Source organism: Theropithecus gelada, chromosome X (assembly GCF_003255815.1).
Source record: "Theropithecus gelada isolate Dixy chromosome X, Tgel_1.0, whole genome shotgun sequence".
NCBI classification, from domain to species: Eukaryota; Metazoa; Chordata; class Mammalia; order Primates; family Cercopithecidae; genus Theropithecus; species Theropithecus gelada.
The window spans coordinates 18607407-18629704 of record NC_037689.1 but is presented as its reverse complement, the minus strand read 5'-3'; the positions used below and the strand labels follow the sequence as shown (position 1 = coordinate 18629704).

Here is a 22298-nt window from a genome sequence, read left to right as displayed (position 1 = left end):
TTTCACATACAGATAAACTAAATAGCTGCTCAAAAATAAAGGCTCACATAATATTATCTATCTACTGGCTTTAAAAATCATTCCCTGGGCTGGGCACAGTGGCTCATGCCTGTAATCCCAGCACTTTGGGAGGCCAAGGCAGGCACATCACACCTGAGGTCAGGATTTTGAGACCAGCCTGGCCAACATGGTGAAACTCCGTCTCTACTAAAAATACAAAAAATTAGTTTGGCATGGTGGCACACACCTGTAATCCCAGTCATTCGGGAGGCTGAGGCAGGAGAATCCCTTGAACCCGGGAGGCAGAGGTTGCAGTAAGCTGAGATAACGCCACTGCACTCCAGCCTGGGCAACAGAGTGAGACTGTCTCAAAAAAAAAGAAAAAAAAAAAAAAAAAATTCCCTGAAAACAAAAATTGGCTGGGCATGGTGGTATGCGCCTGTGGTCCCAGCTACTTAGGAGGCTGAGGTAGAAGAATCACTTAAGCCTGGAAGGCAGAGGTTGCAGTGAGCTGAGATCACGCTATTGTACTCTACTCCAGCCTGGGTGGCAACAAAGCAAAACCCTGTCTCAAAAAAAAAAAAAAAATCATACCCTGTTAATGAAAACATTACTTGATTATATTGAATTTTTCAAATATTGGCTAAAGGGAAGGGCAGAGGCTAAAAGATTATAAGAACAATAGATCCCACTTTATAGTCTTTTCTTTAGACAAGCCCCACCTGCCCCCCGTACTGCCTTCCCCATTTGCCAGTTTTGGTTTTAGTCTCTGAATTTTTTTTTATCCTTTGGAATTTTGTTTTATTAATTTTAAGAAAGAGTTTGTTAGAGTTGCTATAAGGGTACCTTTGTGTACCAGAGTGGTAATGAAACTCCACAGAATCATATCTAGCTCCATTTTCAATTTTGTTTACTTTAACAGTGTGAAGCATTTAAAGGATTTTTGAGCCAAATTGAATGACAGTGTTCGAGAAGCAGAAATGACTTTTGAAAGTGTCAGTTGGTAGTCAACCACGATGATTACCCTGGATAAGAACAAATAGGACTTTATTACAGAGAACACTTGATACAATAAAATTCATTGTTTAAGTGATTTGTAAAGTGCTTGTACAGAAGAAAATGTGGTAAGGGATGAAAGTTGAGTGTTATGCCGTTCACACCTATATTTGCTCTAGAGGAGAATTTGATATGAGAAACTGACATCTTGGAACTATTTCAAGATAATTTAGATTCTAAGGTACCAAAAGGCACTTAAGTTTCATGTCATAAACCTTAAGGACAGTGACTGACCAAAAGTAATGATGGAGAAGAAAACATCTTGTCAAAATAAGTTTCCATTTTTAGTCTTGAGCTATATAAATAAGCTTACTTAAGTTGCTGAATCCAGGGTATGATTCGTTTCATATCATCATTCACAGACTTCTCCATGTCATCCAGAGTGGCCTGGTCTACAGAATAAAGCACCTAATTAATTAACTGCTTACATGGGAAACAAAACCTTTATCTAAGTAGTGTAAAACAAATGAAAATTATTGTTTAAGGCAGAAAATTATGTTGTTTTTGAGTCAGATAAAAATTAAACTAAATGTATCATGAGAAATAAGCCAACCTAGTTTGTTTTCCCTCTTTAACATTTAGGCAGCATTATAGATACGACAACTAATTAATAGCAAATGTACACTGGCAGCAAGAACAAGTAACAAATACATGAATCCATTTTTTGCCTATATTTTAATTCCCCAAACTCTTAGTCTACTTAATCAGTATTTTTAAATTATAAGTATTTAAAACTCACAGTATTACTAGACTTAGAACCTTAAAAATCATAAAATCAAAAACTCCACTGAAATGTTTACTTATGAAACACAAATGATCTCTGGCATATGCAAGAGCTGTTGGCTGAAGATCAGCTTGCAAATTAAGTCAGTTAGAATTTTTAATGACAGTAGAAAATGCTAGTAAATAATGAGCAAAAAAAGCAAGACACAAAATGATTTTGATTAATGGGGACAAAGTATAGAAAAAATTAGAAAAGCACTGCTATGGGGTCAACTATGTCCCCTCCAAGATCCATATGTTGAACCCCTAATCCTCAGTGTGATGGTATTTGGAGAAGGGGTCTTTGGGAGGCAATTAGGTTTAAATGAGGTCATGAAGGTAGGGACTTTATGAAGGATCAGTAGTAGACTTATAAGAACGGAGGCCAGAGAAGTTGCTCTCTCAGCCATGTGAAGACACAGCAAGAAGGCAGCTGTCTACATACAAGCTAGAAAGAGAGCTCTCATCAGAAATCAACCACGCTGACACCTTGATCTTGAATTTCTGGCCTCCAGAACTATGATAAAATAAATTTCTGTTAAGTCACCTAGTCTATGATATTTTGTTATGGCAGCCTGAGCTGCTAAGACAAGCATACATCCCTAAAAGACTATTTTCTGTTGCTTTTCTAATTTTTGTGCGTTTAAGTTTTTTATTTATGAGTATGTACTATGTTAATAATCAGGAAGACAGTTAAATATAAGTTTTTAATAACAAATAACATTTGCCTTATTTGGAACCCACAGTTAAAGTAATTCATAAATGCGGCATTTAGCCATCATAAATGTGATGTCATTCAAAGTAATTAGTTCAGTTTTCCATGAGCAGCCCATAGAAAAAATCTATGGCTATAAAATATAACCAGAAAGTCCTTTATTTTCAACCTTTCTAGCTGAATATTAATTTCAAATAGCAGATGTCCTAATATATTCAAGAACATTGTCCAGTAGCAATACAAAAACACTAAATTCTTATTTCATCATTTCAGAACACCAACTCAGTAGCAGAACAAGTAAGAAATCAAACTTTAATTTCTACTGTGTTTAGCCCAGAAAAAAAAAATCCTTTCCTCCAGGATTCTGTACCTCAAGTCATCTTAGATGTTTCTACTGTAATAAAAATGTTCTTCAGCCACAAATGACATTAGAATTCCTTGTTGTAATTTCCACGTCACCCAGTGGTAAAACAGAAACTGAGCTACTGGGACAGATAAGTTAACCTAAAAAAACAGCGGCCATCAACATTATTTTACATAAGCAAACATGAATATGCTTTATACTGGAAAGTTCAACATCTGCTACAAGAAAATCCAAAGTAGAGTTAAAACGGCCCTGAGGAACTGACATCAGCCAGAGTTATTGTTTCCATACCCACTTTCGACACTACATACACCATTCTTTCTTTTTTTTTTTTTTTCAATTTTTATTTATTTTATAATACTTTAAGTTCTAGGGTACATGTGCACAATGTGCAGGTTTGTTGCATATGTATACATGTACTATGGGTGTGCTGCACCCATTAACTCATCATTTACATTGGGTATTTCTCTTAACGCCATCCCTCCCCTCTCCCCAGACCCCAAAACAGGCCCCAGTGTGTGATGTTCCCCACCCTGTGTCCAAGTGTTCTCATTGTTCAATTCCCACCTGTGAGGGAGAACATACGGTGTTTGGTTTTCTGTCCTTGTGATAGTTTGCTCAGAATGATGGTTTCTAGCTTTATTCATGTCCCTACAAAGGACATGAACTCATCCTTTTTTACGGCTGCATAGTATTCCATGGTGTATGTGTGCCACATTTTCTTTTTTTATTATTATTATTATTATACTTCAAGTTCTAGGGTACATGTGCATAACGTGCAGGTTTGTTACATATGTATACTTGTGCCATATTGGTGTGCTGCACCCATCAACTCGTCATTTACATCAGGTATAACTCCCAATGCAATCCCTCCCCCCCCCCCCCATGATGAGATCACTTGGACTCGGGAAGGGGAACATCATACACCATTCTTTCTAATACCTAATGACAGAAAATGTTTATTTTTTTTTTGTTAAAAATAATTTTTCTTACATTGAATGATTATATCATTTAGTAACTTACCAAGTCCATAAAGCATCAATTGAAACATTCCAGAATGCAAATCTACAAAAATGTGCAGACACTCTGAATTACCACAGGGCTCCAAGATGGGAACAACAAGAGCTGGGAGTGCAGTCTCTATGGAAGCTGAACAATCAAGAATTAAAAATTACTTTTCCATCTGAATATTTTCCAGAAAAATTATTTCTCAATCAATGAGTACAAACAAACCAACTATTGAAGGATCCTAAATGTTAGAGGAAAAACATGATTTTGCAAAATTTGCAATCGTATTATTATGTCAGTTAGTAGTTCAAAAAGAAAAGAAAGTGATTTTCAAGGTGACTTGAAACAAACATGCCCATCTCAAATACTACAGCAAAAAAAATCCAAAATTTCTTTAAGAGGGTTGAAATAGTGAAAATTCAATTTCATCAGTGAGCTGAGTTCTAGTTTTACTTTCACTTGGTAATTACTAATAAGTTAATTAATTTTTAAGGATTTTCTCTCCTATATAATGGAAAGAAAACTGGTTGTTTGTAAACAGAATAAATATCTTTTATGGCCGCATGATTTTCAATGCCATTCTTCATAAAAAAGAGGTATTCTGGCAATTAGAGCCCATGTGTTTAAAGAAACACTTGAAAACTAATAAACATTATTGATTACTCAGGAAGAAAAATTTTTTTCAAGTCATTTGTGTACTCCATTTCAAGTCCCAGATGAATTAAGAACATAGGCAACTGCTAAACACAAATCCCCAAAGCTGACAATATACCTGATCTAGAGTTTCATAGTATTTCCACCAGGCCCAATTAACTTTTCTCTTAATTCTGCAAGTGACATAATGAAATCCAGTAAACAAGCAAAACATTGAAAACACACTAAGTGCTGATCAGATTGAGGGGTTGTAAAAGGAATATGCTCTTCTTGTTACCAAGTTCCTCTGAAGCTACAGCACAGAAAAAGAAAGGCAGATACAGAGGGGAATGGCGATACAGGTGCAGGAAGGAGAGGTAACGTGGCAGGCGCAGAGGGGAGTGGCGATGCAGGCTTTTCACCAGGCGTGGCTTCTGCCTGCTACTTTGTCAAACAAGGACAATAACATCTTCCCCTCTATGCCACAGGTTGTTAGGATCAAGAAATGACAAGGCTGTAAAAGTGCTTTAAAAAGCAAAGTGTTCGACAAATGTATATTATCTATATTCGTTTTGAATCAAAGAAACAAACCAAAACCTCTTACTATAAATTTTCAATAATTCAAATGGGTGACATTACCATTGGTACTGTCTACACAAACAAATTATCAAACAAATTAATGAAGTAAAAGATTGCAGAAGATATATTTAATTAGAGAAAAATAAATTGCTTTAAAGCACAGGGTGAGCATCCTCAACTCCAAAATTTGAAATGCTTCAAAATCCAAAACTTTTTGAGTGCTGACATGATGCTCAAAGGAAATGCTTAATGAAGCATTTTGGATTTCGGATTTTCAGATTTGGGATGCTCAACCTGTAAGTATAAATGCAAATATTCCAAACCTGAAAAAAACATCCGAGATCTGAAATACTTCTGGTCTCAAGCATTTCAGATAAGGGATACTCAACCTGTACATCTAATACATATTTGTATACAAAATGTTTAACATGCAAATCCAGCAGAACTCTGACCTGAAAAAAACAGAACAAAAAGGGCAAAAACAAAAATTTCTTTTACCATATAATTCAGACCAATGTGACAAATTAGTTCAAATCAGTGATGTTTTGCTGAACTTACTATGTTAACATAATAAAAAGTTATTACAAATGTGAAACAGAGTTACTGATTTTTGAAACATTTCCATACTGTTACAATTCCTGACAGGGTAGGAGTGGATTCTCTAAAGCAAAACCATTTCTAAAGTGTGGCAACGGAGCAAAACTAGTTCTGGGAATTGGGGTAACAATTATAATTTCAATGTAATTACCACAATTGAGTATTCTTAGAAAAATAGGGCATCAAAGAATACAGAGAACACAGTTCAAAAGACAAGAAATACTTAGACATAAATTGATGTACATATTTTTTAACCACCAATGCCCACAGTTTTCTTTACAGAAAATAAAATACATAATGCCCTAAAGCATTTAAAGGCAACAGGTTTTAGGTAAACAAAAATGGGGAAACTTGCAAAAAATAAAGAAGAGGGAATTAAAAGCAGTGTAAGATGACAGGACTTGCTGCTATTTCGTCCCGCAAGAACACATACGTATCTCCTTTTATTTCTATCATTTATTGAGAACAAGATGAGGAATGGATGAACAGACAGTAATATAAAGTGTGAAGAGTGAAGAGCAGCAACTAAGCTCAATTAGGAATGGCTGTGTGTGGTTCATAGCTTCCAAACTGATCAGGATGCCCTGATTACAAGCGCTGAAGGGTAGAGTACAACACAAGGGAGCAGCACCCTGGCTTTCAAGAGTTAGGCAATGCTGCCAACTGGGCCATATCTCAAGTTACCTTTAGTGCCTTGCACTGCCTTTCTGGAACTTATCTCCAAAGTCCTGCCTCCTCTCCCCTAAACCATTTCTACCCCCACGAAACCACATACCTGAGCTGCTCAAAATCTGAAGTCTATGCCTTCCCCTAGCCTTCCCTTGAAATGCTCCATTCTCTGAGCTACTCATTTCCTTGGGTTATTCCAGTTAGGTGTTAAAAGAAAAGCCAGCTGATTTAAGGGTGACTGCACTAAGGGATTCTAAGAATAGACTATGTAGTCCCTGGTTCCAGTAGGGATCTTAATAAAGCATGCTCACCCATCAAAAAAGGATCAAGTAAGACTACATGGAGAGTATAAATGCATGCATGTGAATTTTAAAAACAAGTTAAAGCACACGCTCTAAAATGGTGCATCGGCAGACCCTTTCCTCTAGCAGTCCTCATTTCTAGAACTGTCCTGATTAAAGCAGAACTGAGGAGATCAACCCCGCATGCAAGCTTCCCCCTTCCTTCCAAATTATAGTCCCTAAGGCACCCTTCTCTAACACCTAGGACTCTACAAAACACCTAGGGCTTGAAAACCACTGGTGTAGCACATTCCTACTAGAGTTTAAGATCTAGGAAGACCCTGGACTATTATAATATCCTCAAATTTCAGATGAGGAGAATGGCCCAAATAGTGTAAATGACTTGTTTAAGAGCAGACAGCTGAACTCAGATCTCTAACATTTCTACAAAAAGGAATTTTACACCTGAGTTCTGAAGACTTCTCTTTAGAAATCTTCAGAACCTAGGTGAACAGTACACAAAACCATTCCTATGTAAACATATGCTTTGAGTTTATTTTTCAAAGTAATTTATCCCTTGGCAATCATAGTTTTTGGTTTCTATTTTTTAACTTACAAGTTTTTGCTCCGTTTTTTTACTAAGCCTTGTTTACAGATGATACTAAAGTAAACTAAAGCCTATCAAAAGATTACACACCCCCTATTTTCTGGAATCTCAACAACTGAAGTTTTGAAAAATTACAAAAATTAAGACTGCAAAATACTTAAACTCTTCCTTAAGAACAAAAGAGGTGGACATGGTGGTTCACACTTGTAATCCCAGCACTTTGGGAGGCCAATGTGGAAGGATTGCTTGAGCCCAGGAGCATAAGACCAGCCTGTTCAGCAGGCCATGGACTTAAAATAGATACATAGATAGATAAATAGATAGATAGATAGATAGATAGATAGATAGATAGATAGACAGACAGACAGATAAAGACCAGCCTGGGCAACACAGTGAGACCCCATTTCTTAAAAAAGAGAGAACAAAAGGGGAATTTCAACAAGGGTGACAAGACAATTAAATAGGAAAAAACAGTCTTCAACAAATGTTACTGAGATAACTGCATCCTCACATAAAAGAATGTAAACAATAACAAGTATTGGTGAGGATGTGGACAAAATGAAACTTTCCCACATTGCTGGTTAGATTGTAAAGTGGTGTTAAACACGTCAAAAGGTTAAACAGAGTTACCACAAGACCCGGCCATTACACTCCTAGGTGTACAGCCAAGAGAAATGAAAACTTATGTCCACACAAAAACTTGGGCATGAATGTTCATAGCAGCATTATCCACAATAGCCAAAAAAGAAAAACAACCCCAATGTTCAACAATGATGAATGGATAAACAAAAGATGGTATAGCCATACAATGGATTATTTGACAATAAAAGTGAATGAAGTGTTGAAACATACTGTGAACCTCAAAAAAATTGTGTTAAAAACAGTATGTAAGAGACCACACATTATGATTCCATTTATATGAAATGTCCAAATAGGCAAATCTATAGAGGTAGAAAGTAGATTAATGATTGCCAGAAGGGAGACAGAGAAGGAGAGGGGTGACTGGGTTGTGACTGCTAATGGGTACACAGTTTCTTTCTGGGATGATTAAAATGTTCTAAAATCGGCCAGGCGCAGTGGCTCACGCCTGTAATCCCAGCACTTTGGGAGGCCGAGGCAGGCGGATCATGAGGTCAGGCGATCGAGACCATCCTGGCTAACGTGGTGAAACCCCGTCTCTACTAAAAATACAAACAATTAGCCAGGCACGGTGGCGGGTGCCTGTAGTCCCAGCTACTAGGGAGGCTGAGCCAGGAGAATGGTGTGAACCCGGGAGGCGGAGCCTGCAGTGAGCTGAGATCGCGCCACTGCACTCCAGCCTGGGCGACAGGGCAAGACTCCGTCTCCAAAAAAAAAAAAAAAAAGTTCTAAAGTCAAATTGCAGTGATAGTTGCACAACTCTTTCCGTAAAAACCACTGAATGAGGTAATTATATGTGAATTATATCTCAATAAAGCTATTAAGAAAAAAACACCAAAAGGGGGCAGTGGTTAGTAGCTTTTCTAACTCCAGTGAGAGTTTCAATTATACTTTCCAATCATAATTTTTAGGTCTGTATTTAACATCTTTGCTTGAGGGATTAAAGGGGAGGGCCTTCTAATGAAGCTTTTAATTAAATTAAGATAATGAAGTACTGATGAAGCTAATGTTAAACCCTGATAGGGCTAATGGACAGGCACCCCCAAGATACATCTAACCAATACATTCACCAAATTTCTGGCAGATTCTTTATTTCTTTTACAAGGCCCATATTTGCATTTTTGTTAAGTTAGGCTGCCCCTCTCCTTAGTCTCTTTAAAAATATAAGCTAATGCTTTGGTTTATGTTAGATCCCCTTTTTCACCTCTATCTTTTCACTTTCTTTGAATGAGTATGTATTCTAAATGCACATTTCGTTTTCTAACTTTCTGTCTTTCCTTCAGGCAATTTTTTAAAAATCTATTTCTGTCAAAGTGGCTTTAATTCAGAGTTACTAGTACATACCTAAGAAGCAGCTTTTTTAAGTATAATGGGTTGAGCTGGGCTCTGTGATGACAAAAGGAAGTACCTTCGTTACTAGTACTATTAAGACTTCCTACTTATAAGGCACTTCACTTACGTCATCTAACTTAATTAAAGACTGTGCACTGCAGGCACAAGGTAATTACGGCCAAAAACAATTGGGGCAGGGATAGTAAATATGCTCATTATGATGTTGTGAACCTATATTCCTAGAATGAAAGGGTTCACTTTCTAAATGACTGTCCCTCAAAGCTCTGAATATACTTACTAGGTAATTAAACTTGGAAGATTTTTCACTATGTCCATGTACCTGCATTTCTTATTTGAACTCTGTTAATAATTTTTAAAACTTTTAAAAAAAGACAAGGGATGAATTCTGCTTCACTCAAAGGGGCATATTTTACAAGTATATTATAAATATTTGGACTGTTGTTTTATCACTAGAAAAAAGTTTTTAAATCATTCATATTAAATTGTTAGCTCATGTTTCATAAAGTTTTTCTTTTTTATTTAAAAAATTTTATAAATAGACACGGGGTCTCATTTTTTGCCCAGGCTTGTCTAGAACTCCTGGCCTCAAGTGATCCTTACATCTCGGCCTCCCAAAGTGCTGGTATTACAGGCATGAGCCGCCATGCCCAGCCCCATTTCATAAAGTTTTAAGGAAATCCAATACACAAATATTTCAAAAATGAGGCCAAGCTAAATAAGTAATAAGGGAAAAATTAGGACAAGTTTGGCAGATCACAAGTTAAATGCAGAAATACCAGCTTCCACAATAAAAGCAAAATATCAGGAAAAAGACATATTAAGATTCCCATCAAATAAAACTGGATACTAGTTTAAACCAAAGAAAACCAAATGTCAGTTTAAAAGAACCTACAGTTTTCATTGGCATTGAAGCCTCTAAGAATGGCCTTCAGTTCTTGGAGCTTCTGATGAGCTCTTGCATGGACACTGTCAATCAGGAGTTTTTCTATTGATAAGTGGTCAATCTGCATAAATAAGAACAACAAATTCATACATGCAATTTAAATATTTTTACTTTAAAAGCCCAACAGTAGATTACTGTGCTTCAAAATATTTCCTTTTGGAATCACATTGATTAAATGTTAACCACTAATAGAAAGCAAACTTAAAGTTAAAAATTAACTAACATGGTATTGAGTTAAAAATTAACTTACATGGTATTGATAGCTTAAAAACTATAGTTAACATTTTGGTAAGTATAGGCAAAGATATTACAAATTAGTTATGGTGCCCTAATGCCAGACCTTAAAATTAAAATGGTATCTGATCTAAATTATAAAATATGAAAGAATATCTTAAAAATTATATATTATAGTATCAGATGTTTTTAAAAAAACAACAAATGTAAGAAATGTAACATTTACTTAAAATAAGTTTCATAAAAGGTTTTAGGAAGAATTAGATATTTTTAAAAATTTATGCTAAGAGTTTAAGGATAAATGGCAAGTTACATTCATTTAAACCAATATTAAAATATATTGAGATCTTTTACCTTCATGGCTCTTTCTACTAATTTGGAATCAGAAGCTGGCAAAGGAGGATCATGAAAAATCTGTAAAGGCTTGGAGACATCATTCTCATCAATTTTAATTGTAACTTTGTGAACAGATGCTGTTCCAGTTTTTCTCCCAAGAACCTGTTGACTAAAGAAAAAAAATGAAGAATTTTTTTCAACACAGTCTGTTAACTTCTAGAATAAAACAGAGACAATCCATTGTGCAGTTTAGCCAGAGCCTGGAATATGGCAGGCCCTCAGTGTTTGTGGAGGGAATAATAATGGGAAGATAGCTATTCTGTAATCCAATACAATATTTGATTTATTGCATTAAGATATATAATTTAAAAATAAAACATATACACACACGAAAAAGAACCCCAAAACAAAAACTACCTGTCTTCAAAGTGGCATCTACTCACCTCTGACTCCTTTACAGAAAATGGTGGTCATTTGGGATAATAAGATTCGGGGGTGAGGAGAAAAACAGGAATCAAATAAAGTTCAAAGAGGGAATTGAGAGTTGTAAACAGTCCAATACCGATTTTCTCCCAAAGAAAAGTTTTTAACAGGCACAATTCAAAGTAGAAAACTGTGGTAAGCATGTATGTTTTTAAAAATGATATCCAACAATCTAACCTAATGGTCTTTTAGCAATTTGGTATAAGTCCAGAGTAAACTAACCTCTCAAACTTTTCAAGAATAGTAAGTCTTAGTACAAATAGGTAAATGTCTATGGATTTAAAACATGTTCTACGACAGGTGTCAACTATGGATGTCCTAGGTGGTCTACATAATACCATGGGGCCTTACTAAACAAAAGCATCTTACTAGAGGTGCATAGCTATTGGTATACAGTCATTCCTTGGTATACTTGGAAGACTGGCTCCAGGATTCCTGTCCCAATACCAAAATCCATGCAAACTCATGTCTTGCAATCAGTTCTGCAGTCAGCCAGCAGAACCCACGTATAGGGAAGGTTGGCCCTATACGCAGGTTTCGCATCTTGCAAATTGATCTGCATATAAGTGGACCCACACAATTCAAGCTTGTGTTATCCAAGGGGTCAACAGTATATTAAATCAGATGTATGAGAGAAAAACAGAAATAAAAGAGTATTTACAGTCATAGCACGAACCCACCAGAACTGATTTTACTTACTTCCAAACTGAGAGGGAGAGGCACTTTCCAGCATGATACCTTTCCACCTGTACAAGGTCTCCCCACCGTTCTCGGATTAACATTAGAGTTTGGGAATGTAACACTTCTAACTGAAGTGATAAACAGAAAGAATCTGATAGATGTTGTTAAGTAAAATTAATATGTTACACCAACAGTCAATCAAATACAGGCAAACTTCATTTAAGAAAGGCTCTCTTATTGAAAAACTGGAGAAAAATTTCTGAAGAAAATTTCTGAAATGATTATTTCTCCAATGGCTCACCCTAAAAAGTGTTATAATTTATAGCATAATTTCAGAAAAAGGTTTTATATTTAATTTTAAACCAATATAAAACCATAAAGTGTGGGTTGTGTCTTAATTTATCATAGTTTAGAGAACACGGATTGACCAAAGAGTACTATTTTTTTCACCAAACAGTACTTTTTTATTATTATTATTTTTTGCTTGTGTGTGACAGAGTCTTGCTCTGTCATCCAGGCTGTAGTGCGGTGGCACAATCTCAGCTCATTGCAACCTCTGCTTCCTGGGTTCAAGCGACTCTCCCGTCTCAGGCTCCCTAGTAGCTGGGATTACAGGTGCTCACCACCACAACAGGCTTTTTTTTTTTTTTTTTTTAAGTAGAGACAGGGTTTCACCATGGTGGCCAGGCAGGTCTTGAACTCCTGACCTCAAGTGATACACCCGCCTCAGCCTCCCGAAGTGCTGGGATTACAGGCGTGAGCCACCATGCCCAACCTCAAACAACACTATTTTTAACTAATCACTTTTTGCTTTTACCTGCAAAGTCAACAGTAAAATTTTAAATTTGGTTTATTATAAACATATCACTATTCTTCACAGTGGCCAGTTCTCCGGCTCTATTTGCACCCTAAAAAGGGTGGGGGAGATGGGGGCAAGGAATGTAGACTGCTACAGTACAAGACTAAGGACAAATGAAAAATGTGGGAGAGGTACCACAAAATCCTTACAAATACATGTCTCAAATATCAGAAGGATACGTAGGCAGTTGTACATATCCTGAAGAGGTTTCTCATCAGCAAAGAGCCTAGACTGCACCAGCTGATGGATGAAGCTGATTTGCATGCTATGAACCAAAGCTCGCCCATCTTCCATTGGCAGAAGAAAAGAAGGTAGTTAATCAAATAGGTGTACAAATGTGTCACTATACCAACTAAGGAAGCACATAATAACAATGAATTTTTTTAAGAAGCACTGAAATTATCTACAGAAACTTGACATTGTACTCTGAGAAACACTGAAACTTCCACGGTCAATAGGTAGATACAATTACAAAACTTGCTTCAAATTACAGGATAAATTGCTACACACATTTATTATTTTGCAGGAATATATATATATATTTTAGAGACAGGATCTTGCTCTGTCACCCAGGCTAGAGTGCACTGGCATGATCATGGCTCACTGCAGCCTCAACCTCCCTGGGCTCAGGTGATCCTCCCACCTCCCAACCCCAGCCTCCCAAGTAGCTGGGACTATAGGAGCACAACACCACACCTGGTTAATTTTTAAATTTTTTTTAAAATGGGGTCTTGCTATATTGTCCAGGCTGGTCTCAAACTCCTGAGCTCAAGCAATCCACCTGCCTCGGCCTCCCAAAGTAGTGTGATTACAAGCATGAGCCATCATCCCCAGCTGGGAATATTTCAATAATATAAAAATATCAAACATTTAAATTAATACTTATGATTTAAATCACTACTTATGATTTACCTCCTGTTTCCTTATCCTCAACTAGAATTTCTAGCTTGAGAAGACGCCATGGAACATCAGGGTCATCGCCCATCACAGTCAAGGTGGCTTCAAATTCTCCTTCAACACGAAACTTCACCCGGCCATTTGCTTTTAGAAGAAAAAGATGAAGAAAAAGAAGTATACTTTGCTAGAAAATGAGAATCTTCCCCCTGACCTAGAACTTTGAGTCTTACTTATAAAAATTTTTAAATAGATTGAAGGTTCTTTCATAAGGTTCCAACAATTCAATGGTTCCTGAATAAGAAGTAGCCAGCTTCCAGGTCAAGAAATGAAAGGCAACTCTTCTAACATAAATGAACAATATTTTCTTGAGGCTCAACTCTGGGGAGCCTTCTCTCTTTCCAGCCCCACTCCCAAGCTGCAAATACCAGCACTGTATTTCTGGGTACTAAAGAGAAATGATATGGCTGACAAGTCATAGAATCAAACACCATAAAACTGTCAGTCAAATCTTCACAATGCTATTTCTTTGAATAAAACCCAAAAAGCTGTTCAGGAAAATATTCTAACATGCAAATTCTGTCGCCCAGGCTGGAGTACAGTGGTACAATCTTGGCTCACTGCAACCTCTGCCTCCCAGGTTCAAGCAATTATCTTGCCTCAGTCACCCAAATAGCTGGGATTACAGGTGCGTGCCACCACACCCAGCTAATTTTTGTATTTTTAGTAGAGATGGGGTTTCACCATGTTGGCCAGGCTGGTCTCAAACTCCTGACCTCAAGTGATCTGTCTGCCTCAGCCTCCCAAAGTGCTAAGATTACAGGCATGAGCCACTGCACCTGGCCATCAAGTCTTAAAAAAAAATAAATTTCAGATACATACCAACTGTAAGATTTGCTAACTGAGGAGGAAGATCTGTGGTTACAAGCCGATGTCTAAGAATCTGATTCAGCTGATGGAGTGTGGCTTGTTTTTCAATTTTGGTAATTGGGTCTGGAGGAATAATTTTATCCTGCAAAAAAATTTAAGTGATTTGTAAATAATGTACGAAAAGGGATTTTAAAAAAAATCTTTTCCTGTTTTTATACAGTGTTTTCATATTTTACCTAGGAGAATCTCAACACACATTTCTGCAGTCTACATCCAAAAATAATGGCCATAACTATCATGCATAAGAGCAACAATGATTCCGGTCATTTAGCTAAGATCATAATACAACATGACCTCCTTTATGCTCTATTTACAAAGCAACTAAATATCACTTGATAACTTCCACAAGTTCTTACAAGTATAAAATACAATATGGCACCAAGTCAGTAAACTACCAAAACAATAAAAGTTTAAAACACTTTCAAAAAGCAACTAGCATGCAGCATTTTCACATCTGAAATAGATGTTATGTCTGCACATCCGCGCTCCCCTGGGGAAAAAAAAAAACCTTCACCCATTTTGATATCTACTCACATCTGGCCCCAACTTATTTCAAAAAAGTACAACTTTAGTTATAGAGAAAAAAGCAAACTATATATACTGTTTGTTTTAACAATGTTTTTTGCTGGGCTACTTAATAATACAATCCAACCCAATGGCAAAACCTTTAGTTTTTAGGAACATGGGGGCAAAGCACTTACCCTAATGCAGGTTGGCAGCCGTGGGTAAGAGCCAGTAGTCAGTACATCAATGGCATATGGGATGGCAAAACTAGGCAGGCGTGCATGGACCAGAGCATCTCTAGCTAACGAGGCCAGGCGATCAGCAGTGTCCACAAACAGGATGGCTTGCTGATCTAAAAAGCTTGAAATCATCTTTAAAGTAAAGGGTAAATGTATTAAGCATCCCTGAAAACTATCTCCTTTTCACACTAAATATTGTTAAATCATTCCAAAGTAAACTTCAAGGGGAATTAATATAATAAGTTTTCCCTATTTCAAAGTAGTTCTTCAAACATTCTCCAGTAATTTGAAGAAGAAATATTTAATACATTTGTATTTGATATTAAGAGCAATAATTTTCTGTCACTTTAAGTAAAAGCTTTCTAATTCATTTATCCATTCTTAACATAACACATACATAATATCAATGTTAGGAAAAATAAGTAGAATAAAATGGTTTTTTCTTCTTACAGACTTCCAGAGTTGGTTGGTAATGAAGGAGTTAAAAGCATGTACTCCTAGACCCAGACTGCCTTGTTCTCCATTTTAATTCTACTACTTACTAGCCCTGTAACCTTGGGCGAGTAACTTAACCTCTTTGTGCCTCAGTTTTTTCAGCTGTAAAATGGAGGTGATCATGATTACCAATCACATAAAGTTGTTCTCAGGATTAAGAGTTAATGCAAAATAGAGAACACAGAAATCCACACATAGCCAACTCATTTTCCAAAAAAGCACCAAGAACATACACTGGGGAAAGGGCAGTTTCTTTAATAAATGGTGATGGGAAAACTCGATAACCATATGCAAAAGAATGAAACTAGACCCCCATCTCTCACGCTATACAAAAATCAACTGAAAATGAATTAAAGGCTTAAGCGTGAGACCTGAGACTATGAAACTACTAGAAAAAAGCATTGGGAAAATGCTCTAAGACATTAGCCTGGGCTGGGCGCGGTGGCTCACGCCTGTAATCCCAGCACTTTGGGAGGCCGAGGCAGGCAGATCACGAGGTCAGGAGATCGAGACCATCTTGGCTAACACAGTGAAACCCCATCTCTACTAAAAATACAAAAAAGTTAGTGGGGCGTGGTGGCATGCGCCTGTAGTCCCAGCTACTCGGGAGACTGAGGCAGCAGAATGGCGTGAACCCAGGAGGTGGAGCTTGCAGTGAGTCGAGATCACGCCACGGCACTCCAGCCTGGGCAACAGAGCGAGACTCCATCTCAAAAACAAACAAAAAAAGACAAGCAACAAAAGCAAAAATAGACAAAAGAGATTATATCAAGCTAAAAAGCTTCTGCACAGCAAAAGAAATAATCAACAGTATGAAGAGACAACCCACAGAACAGGAAAAAACGCTTGCAAAATATCCATCTGACAAGGGATTAATATCCAAAATACATAAGGAACTCAACTCAATAGCAAAATAAAGCCAAATAACTCCATTTTTAAAATGAGCAAAATACCTGAATAAACATTTCTCAAAAGAAGACATACAAATGGCCAAAAGGTATTACGAAAAAAATGCAACATTACTAATCATCAAGGAAATGTAAATAAAAACCACAATGAGATATCATCTCATCCCAGTTAAAATGACTATTATCAAAAAGACAAAAAATAACAGATGCAACAGATGCTTGTGAGGATGTGGAGATGTGGAGGAAAGGGAATCCTCATGCTGTTGGTGGGAATGTGAAGTACTACAGCCACTACAGAGAACACTATGGAGGTTCCTCAAAAAAAAAAAAAAAAAACTAAAAATAGGCTGTGTGTGGTGGCTCACATATGTAATCCCAGCGTTTGGGGAGGCAAAGGCAGGAAGACTGCTTGAGCCCAGGACTTGCAGACCAACCTGGACAACATAGGGAGACCCTGTCTCTACAAAAAATTAAAAAACAAACAAATTAGCCTGGCATAGAGGTGTATGCCTGTGGTCACAGCTACTAGGGAGGATCACTTGAGCCCAGGAGGTTGATGCTGCAAAGAGCCATGACTGTGCCACTGCACTCCAGTTTGGGTGACAGAATGAGACCCTGTCTCAAAAAACAAACAAACAACAACTACAAAACACTAAAAATAGAATTACCATAAGATCCAGCAATTCCACTGCTGAGTATATATCCAAGAGAAAGGAAATCAGCATACCAAAAAGACACCTGCACTCCCAGGTTTACTGCAGCACTATTCACAATAGCCAAGATACAGAATCAACCCAAGGGTGCATAAACAGATGAATACAGAAAATACAGTACATATACACAATGGAATACCATTCAGCCATAAAAAAGAATGAAAGCCTGCCATTTGCAACAGCATGGCAGTGTGTTCACTGTGAAGTGAAGGTCACTATGTTAAATGAAATAAGCCAGGCACAGAAAGACAAATATTGCACATTCTGTCTCATACGTGAGAGTTAAAAAAGTGGATATCATGGAAGTAGAGAGTAGAATGCTGGTTAGGATAAGCTGGGAACGGGGGAGGAGGTATGAAGAAAAGTTGGTACAAAAATACAGTTAAAAGGAATAAGTTCTAGTATTTGATAGTAGAGTAGGGAAATGATAATTAACAGTAATTTATTATATATTCAAAACAACAAGAACTGTAACATTCCCAACACAAAGAAGAATGTCTGAGGTAATGAATATCCCAATTATCCTGCCTTGATCACTATGTACATGTATCAAAATATCACATGTACCCCCAAAATATGTACAACTATGATATATCAACTGAAAAAAAAAGAGTTAACACATAAAAAACCTTTAGAACAGTGCCTAGAAAGAACATAGAAAACACTCCAAAACACCCATTATGAGATACAGGTCAACTTCATGCCCAATACAGAAATCCTTTCCATCAGTTTTCTACCCAATGCATTTCATGAGGATACCTAAACTAGTAGAGCTCATCACAGAGCTAAAAAATACCTCACTAAAACGTTTATCTTCTAGTTCATGGTTTGTTTGTTGTTGTTGTTGTTGTTGTTTTGTTTTGGAGACAGAGTCTCGCTCTGTCCCCCAGGCTGGAGTGCAGTGGCACAATCTCTGCTCACTGTGACCTCCGCCTCCCGGGTTCAAGCAATTCTCCTGGCTCAGCCTCCTCAGTAGGTGGGATTACAGGGGTGAACCACCACCCCCAGCTAATTTTTGTATTTTTAGTAAAGACGGGGTTTCACCATGCTGGCCAGGCTGGTCTTGAACTCCTGACCTCAGGTGATCCACCCGCCTCAGCCTCCCAAAGTGCTGGTATTACAGGTGTGAGTCACTGCACCCGGCCATCTTCTAGTTCTATTCTAGAACAATACTTAAAGTTTTCTCTCTCATGTCCTTCGAACAGGCTGTCAGTGGCCAACTTAAAACATAGTACCCAGAATTAATACCAACATCACAAAAACACAGTGCTCTACAATTTCTTAGTGTTTTCAAACACTTTATTTGATTTTTGCAACTCTAGGAAGTACAATCAGATAATTACTATGAGCTTAGAGATGAGAAAATTGAGGCTTAGGTTAAGACACTTGCCCAAAAGGTCAATAATCAGAAGAAGTGAAACAACAACAACAAAAATATTTCTTCTAATTCTTAGTTAGACCCAATATACAGCACGGTCCAGTAAAAATGCTACCTTCTATGACTAGTACAATGAATTTCTATCAATGCCACCAACATTAACTTCTTATCAACAGTCATGACACTGCTAATACATTCTCAAATTTTTAACAGGCTTTTACTCAGATTTAGGCCATCTCATATCTCCCTTAACTCAGGTCACTATAAAAATGCTTATCAGACCAAAGTCAAGCTCAAAGAGTACCAAAGACCTCCCCAGCAGAAAGACATGCATCAACCCTACTGGGATGCCACAGTTATCCAGCCCCTATCGCTCCACTTAAATATAAACAATGAATGAAACACTATCTAAACTACTTCACTGAACTCAAAATACACTAGCTTCAGCTACATTTCTTGAACTTAGAAATATAATTAATCAAGATAAAACGTGGCTGGGTGTGGTGGCTGACACCTGTAATCCCCAGCAGTTTGGGAGGTGGAGGCGGGAAGATTGCTTGAAGCCAGGAGTTCGAAACTAGGCAACCAAGTAAGACCCCAACTCTACAAAAACTTTTTAAAAATTAGATGGGCACAGTAGTGTGTGCCTGTGGTCTCAGCTACTCAGGGAGGCTGAGGTGGGAGGGCTGCTTGAGCCCAGAAGTTCGAGGTTGCAGTGAGCTGTGATTACACCACTGCACTCCAGCCTGGATGACAGAGTGAGACTCCATGTCTTAAAAAAAAAAAAAAAAGATAAAACTTGAGTTTTGAGTAACTGATTAGTGAATCCATTCACATAGACAGTCTTAGTTCACAAGAACTAATCCATGTTATTTTTAAGTATTCACACACCAGCTGTGAATATGTTTAATAATAATCTCCTTTAGAATTTAACACTGAATAAATGTTTCTCTAAACAAGACACACAAATGGCCAATAAGCACATGAAAACATGTTCAACATCACTGGTCATTAGGAAAATACAAATTAAAACTTTAATGAGATGCCACTTCATACCTATTAGGATGGCTAGACTCAAAAAGTCAAGTAACAACAAGTGTTGGCATGGATGTGGAGAAACTAAACTTCCATACATTGCTGGTGAAAACGTAAAATGGTGTGGCCACTTTGTAAAAGTCTGGCAGTTCCACAAAAAGTTCAACAAAGAGTTACCATATGACCTAGCCATCCCACTCCTAGGTATACACTCAAGATAAATAAAAGCATACATCCAGACAGTTGGACATGACTATTTACAACAGCATTAGTCATAATAATCCAAAACTGGAAACAACCCAAATGCCTATTAACTGAACAGATAAACAAACATGTAGTATATCCATGCAATTCAGCCATAAAAAGGAATGAAGTAGTGACACATGCTACCACATGAATCAATCTTGAAAATACTACACTAAAAAAAAAATGCTAAGTTAAAGAAGCCAATCACAACACAACACATTTGATTCCATTTATATGAAATGTTCAGAACAGGCACATCTATTGAGACGAAGTAGATTAGCGGCTGCTTAGGGCTAGAGGAGAGCTGGGGGTGACAACTAAAGGGCACAGGTTTTCTTTCTGAGGTGATTAAAATGTTCTAAAATTGACTGTGATGAAGGTTGCACATATCTGTGAATTAACAAAAACCACTGAATTGTATACTTTAAGTGGGTGAATAGTATGGTATGTAAATGATAGCTCGATAAAGCTACTGAAAAAAATCTCCAGGAGAATGAGAGATATTTTCTCTTTTTCTTAGGCAAAACATTATCCAGGTTGTTTTACCATTAGTCAGAGTTCTATAAACTATGGATCTATATACTCATAACACATCTGGCATGGCTAAAGATCATTATCAAGAATCTCTAATAAAACTAGTTAAATAATCATTAGGTTGAAACATGAACAATCCCTCTAATTCTCATTGACGGACTGTATCCCTGACATAAACACATCTGTATCTACATTCAGAAAACAAAAATGCTGAGAGGGTCAGAGCAAGATAGTGGAATACAAGCCAACACTAGTCACCCCCTCTCCAGGAACATGAAATTTTTACTGTCTGCACGCAGAAAAGCACTGTTACAAAAACCAAAAATCAGGTAAGCCATCACAGTACTTGGTTTTAACTTCATATCACTGAAAGAGGCATTGAGAAGGGCAGGAGAGGCAGTCTTGAATCGCTGACACTGCCCCTCCCCCGCTACTCCAGCAGAGGCCCTGCACTTAAGGGAGGGAGAGAACAGTGATTGGGGGACTTTACACTGAACTCAGTGCTGCCCTGTCATAGTGGAAAGCAAAGTTGTACTTGGCCAGAAGGAGCATTTGAACCAGCCTTGGCCAGAGAATTGCCCATCGCAGCGGTCAGAACTTGAGTTTCTCCGCAAGCCTTGCTAATATGGGCCAAAGTACTCTGGAGTCCTAGGTAAACATGAAAGGCAGTCTAGGACACAAATACTGCAATTCCTAGGCAACTCCTAGTGCTAGGCTGGGCTCAGAGCCAGAGGACTAGGTGGTACATGACCTAGGGATACACCAGCTGGGGGCCTAAGGGAGTGCTTGCACCACCCTTCCACAAACCCCAGGCAGCGCAGCTTGTGACAATAAAAGAGACTCCTTTCTTCTGCTTGAGGAAGAGAGCAAAGAGTAAAAAGGACTTCGTCTTGCATCTTGGATACCAGCTCAGCCACAGTAGGACAGGGCACCAGGCAGAGTAGTGAGGCCCCTATTCCAGGCTTTAGCTCACAGATGACAAAGACACATCCTGGGCCAGCAGGGAACCTGCTGCCTTAAAGGAAAGGACCCAGTCCTGGCAGGATTCATCACCCGCTGAATAAAAGAGCCCTTGGGCCCTGAATAACCAGCAGTGATACCCAGGTAGTATGCCATGGACCTTGGGTTCTGAGATGTGTTGACTTCAGGTGTGACCAAGCACATTCAGAGCTATAGTGGCTATGGTGAAAGACTCCTGTTTGAGAAAAGCAGGGGGAAAAGTAAAGGGGACTTTGTTTTGCACCTTAGGTACCAGCTCAGCCAAAGTGGGGTACAGCATAAGCAGGCTCTTGGGGTCCCCAAGTCCAGGCCTAGGCTCTTGGACAGCATTTTTGGACCTCCCCAGGGCCAGAGGGAAGCCCACTGCCCTGAAGGATGAGTCCCAGGCCTGGCAGTATTCACCACAAGCTAACTGAAGAATCCTTCGATTTTAAGCGAACATCAGTGGTGGCCTAGCAGAACCCCTCCCATGGGCCGGTGATGGCCAAAGCGGGAGGCTCCTCTGCCTGTGGAAAGGGGAGGGAAAAGCAGGAAGGAAATTGTATTGTGGTTTGAATGTCAGCTTAGCCACAGTAAGAAAAGAATATCAGGCAAATTACTAAGGTTTTTGACTCTAATCTCTGC

At 38.0% G+C, this 22298-nt stretch overlaps 1 protein-coding gene across 1 annotated transcript in view; it reads right to left on the bottom strand.

The window, feature by feature from the left end:
• Positions 1-22298, bottom strand: part of MED14 (mediator complex subunit 14) — an 86867-nt gene that overhangs the window by 50080 nt on the left and 14489 nt on the right. Inside the window, exons 4-12 of the mRNA XM_025372379.1 lie at positions 15325-15498; positions 14576-14705; positions 13712-13840; positions 12979-13086; positions 11959-12091; positions 10795-10945; positions 10156-10267; positions 3921-4046; positions 1370-1448 (exon numbers count right to left, since the gene is read on the bottom strand). Coding sequence (XP_025228164.1) covers positions 1370-1448; positions 3921-4046; positions 10156-10267; positions 10795-10945; positions 11959-12091; positions 12979-13086; positions 13712-13840; positions 14576-14705; positions 15325-15498 — 1142 coding nt within the window. The remainder of the gene's footprint in view (positions 1-1369; positions 1449-3920; positions 4047-10155; positions 10268-10794; positions 10946-11958; positions 12092-12978; positions 13087-13711; positions 13841-14575; positions 14706-15324; positions 15499-22298) is intronic.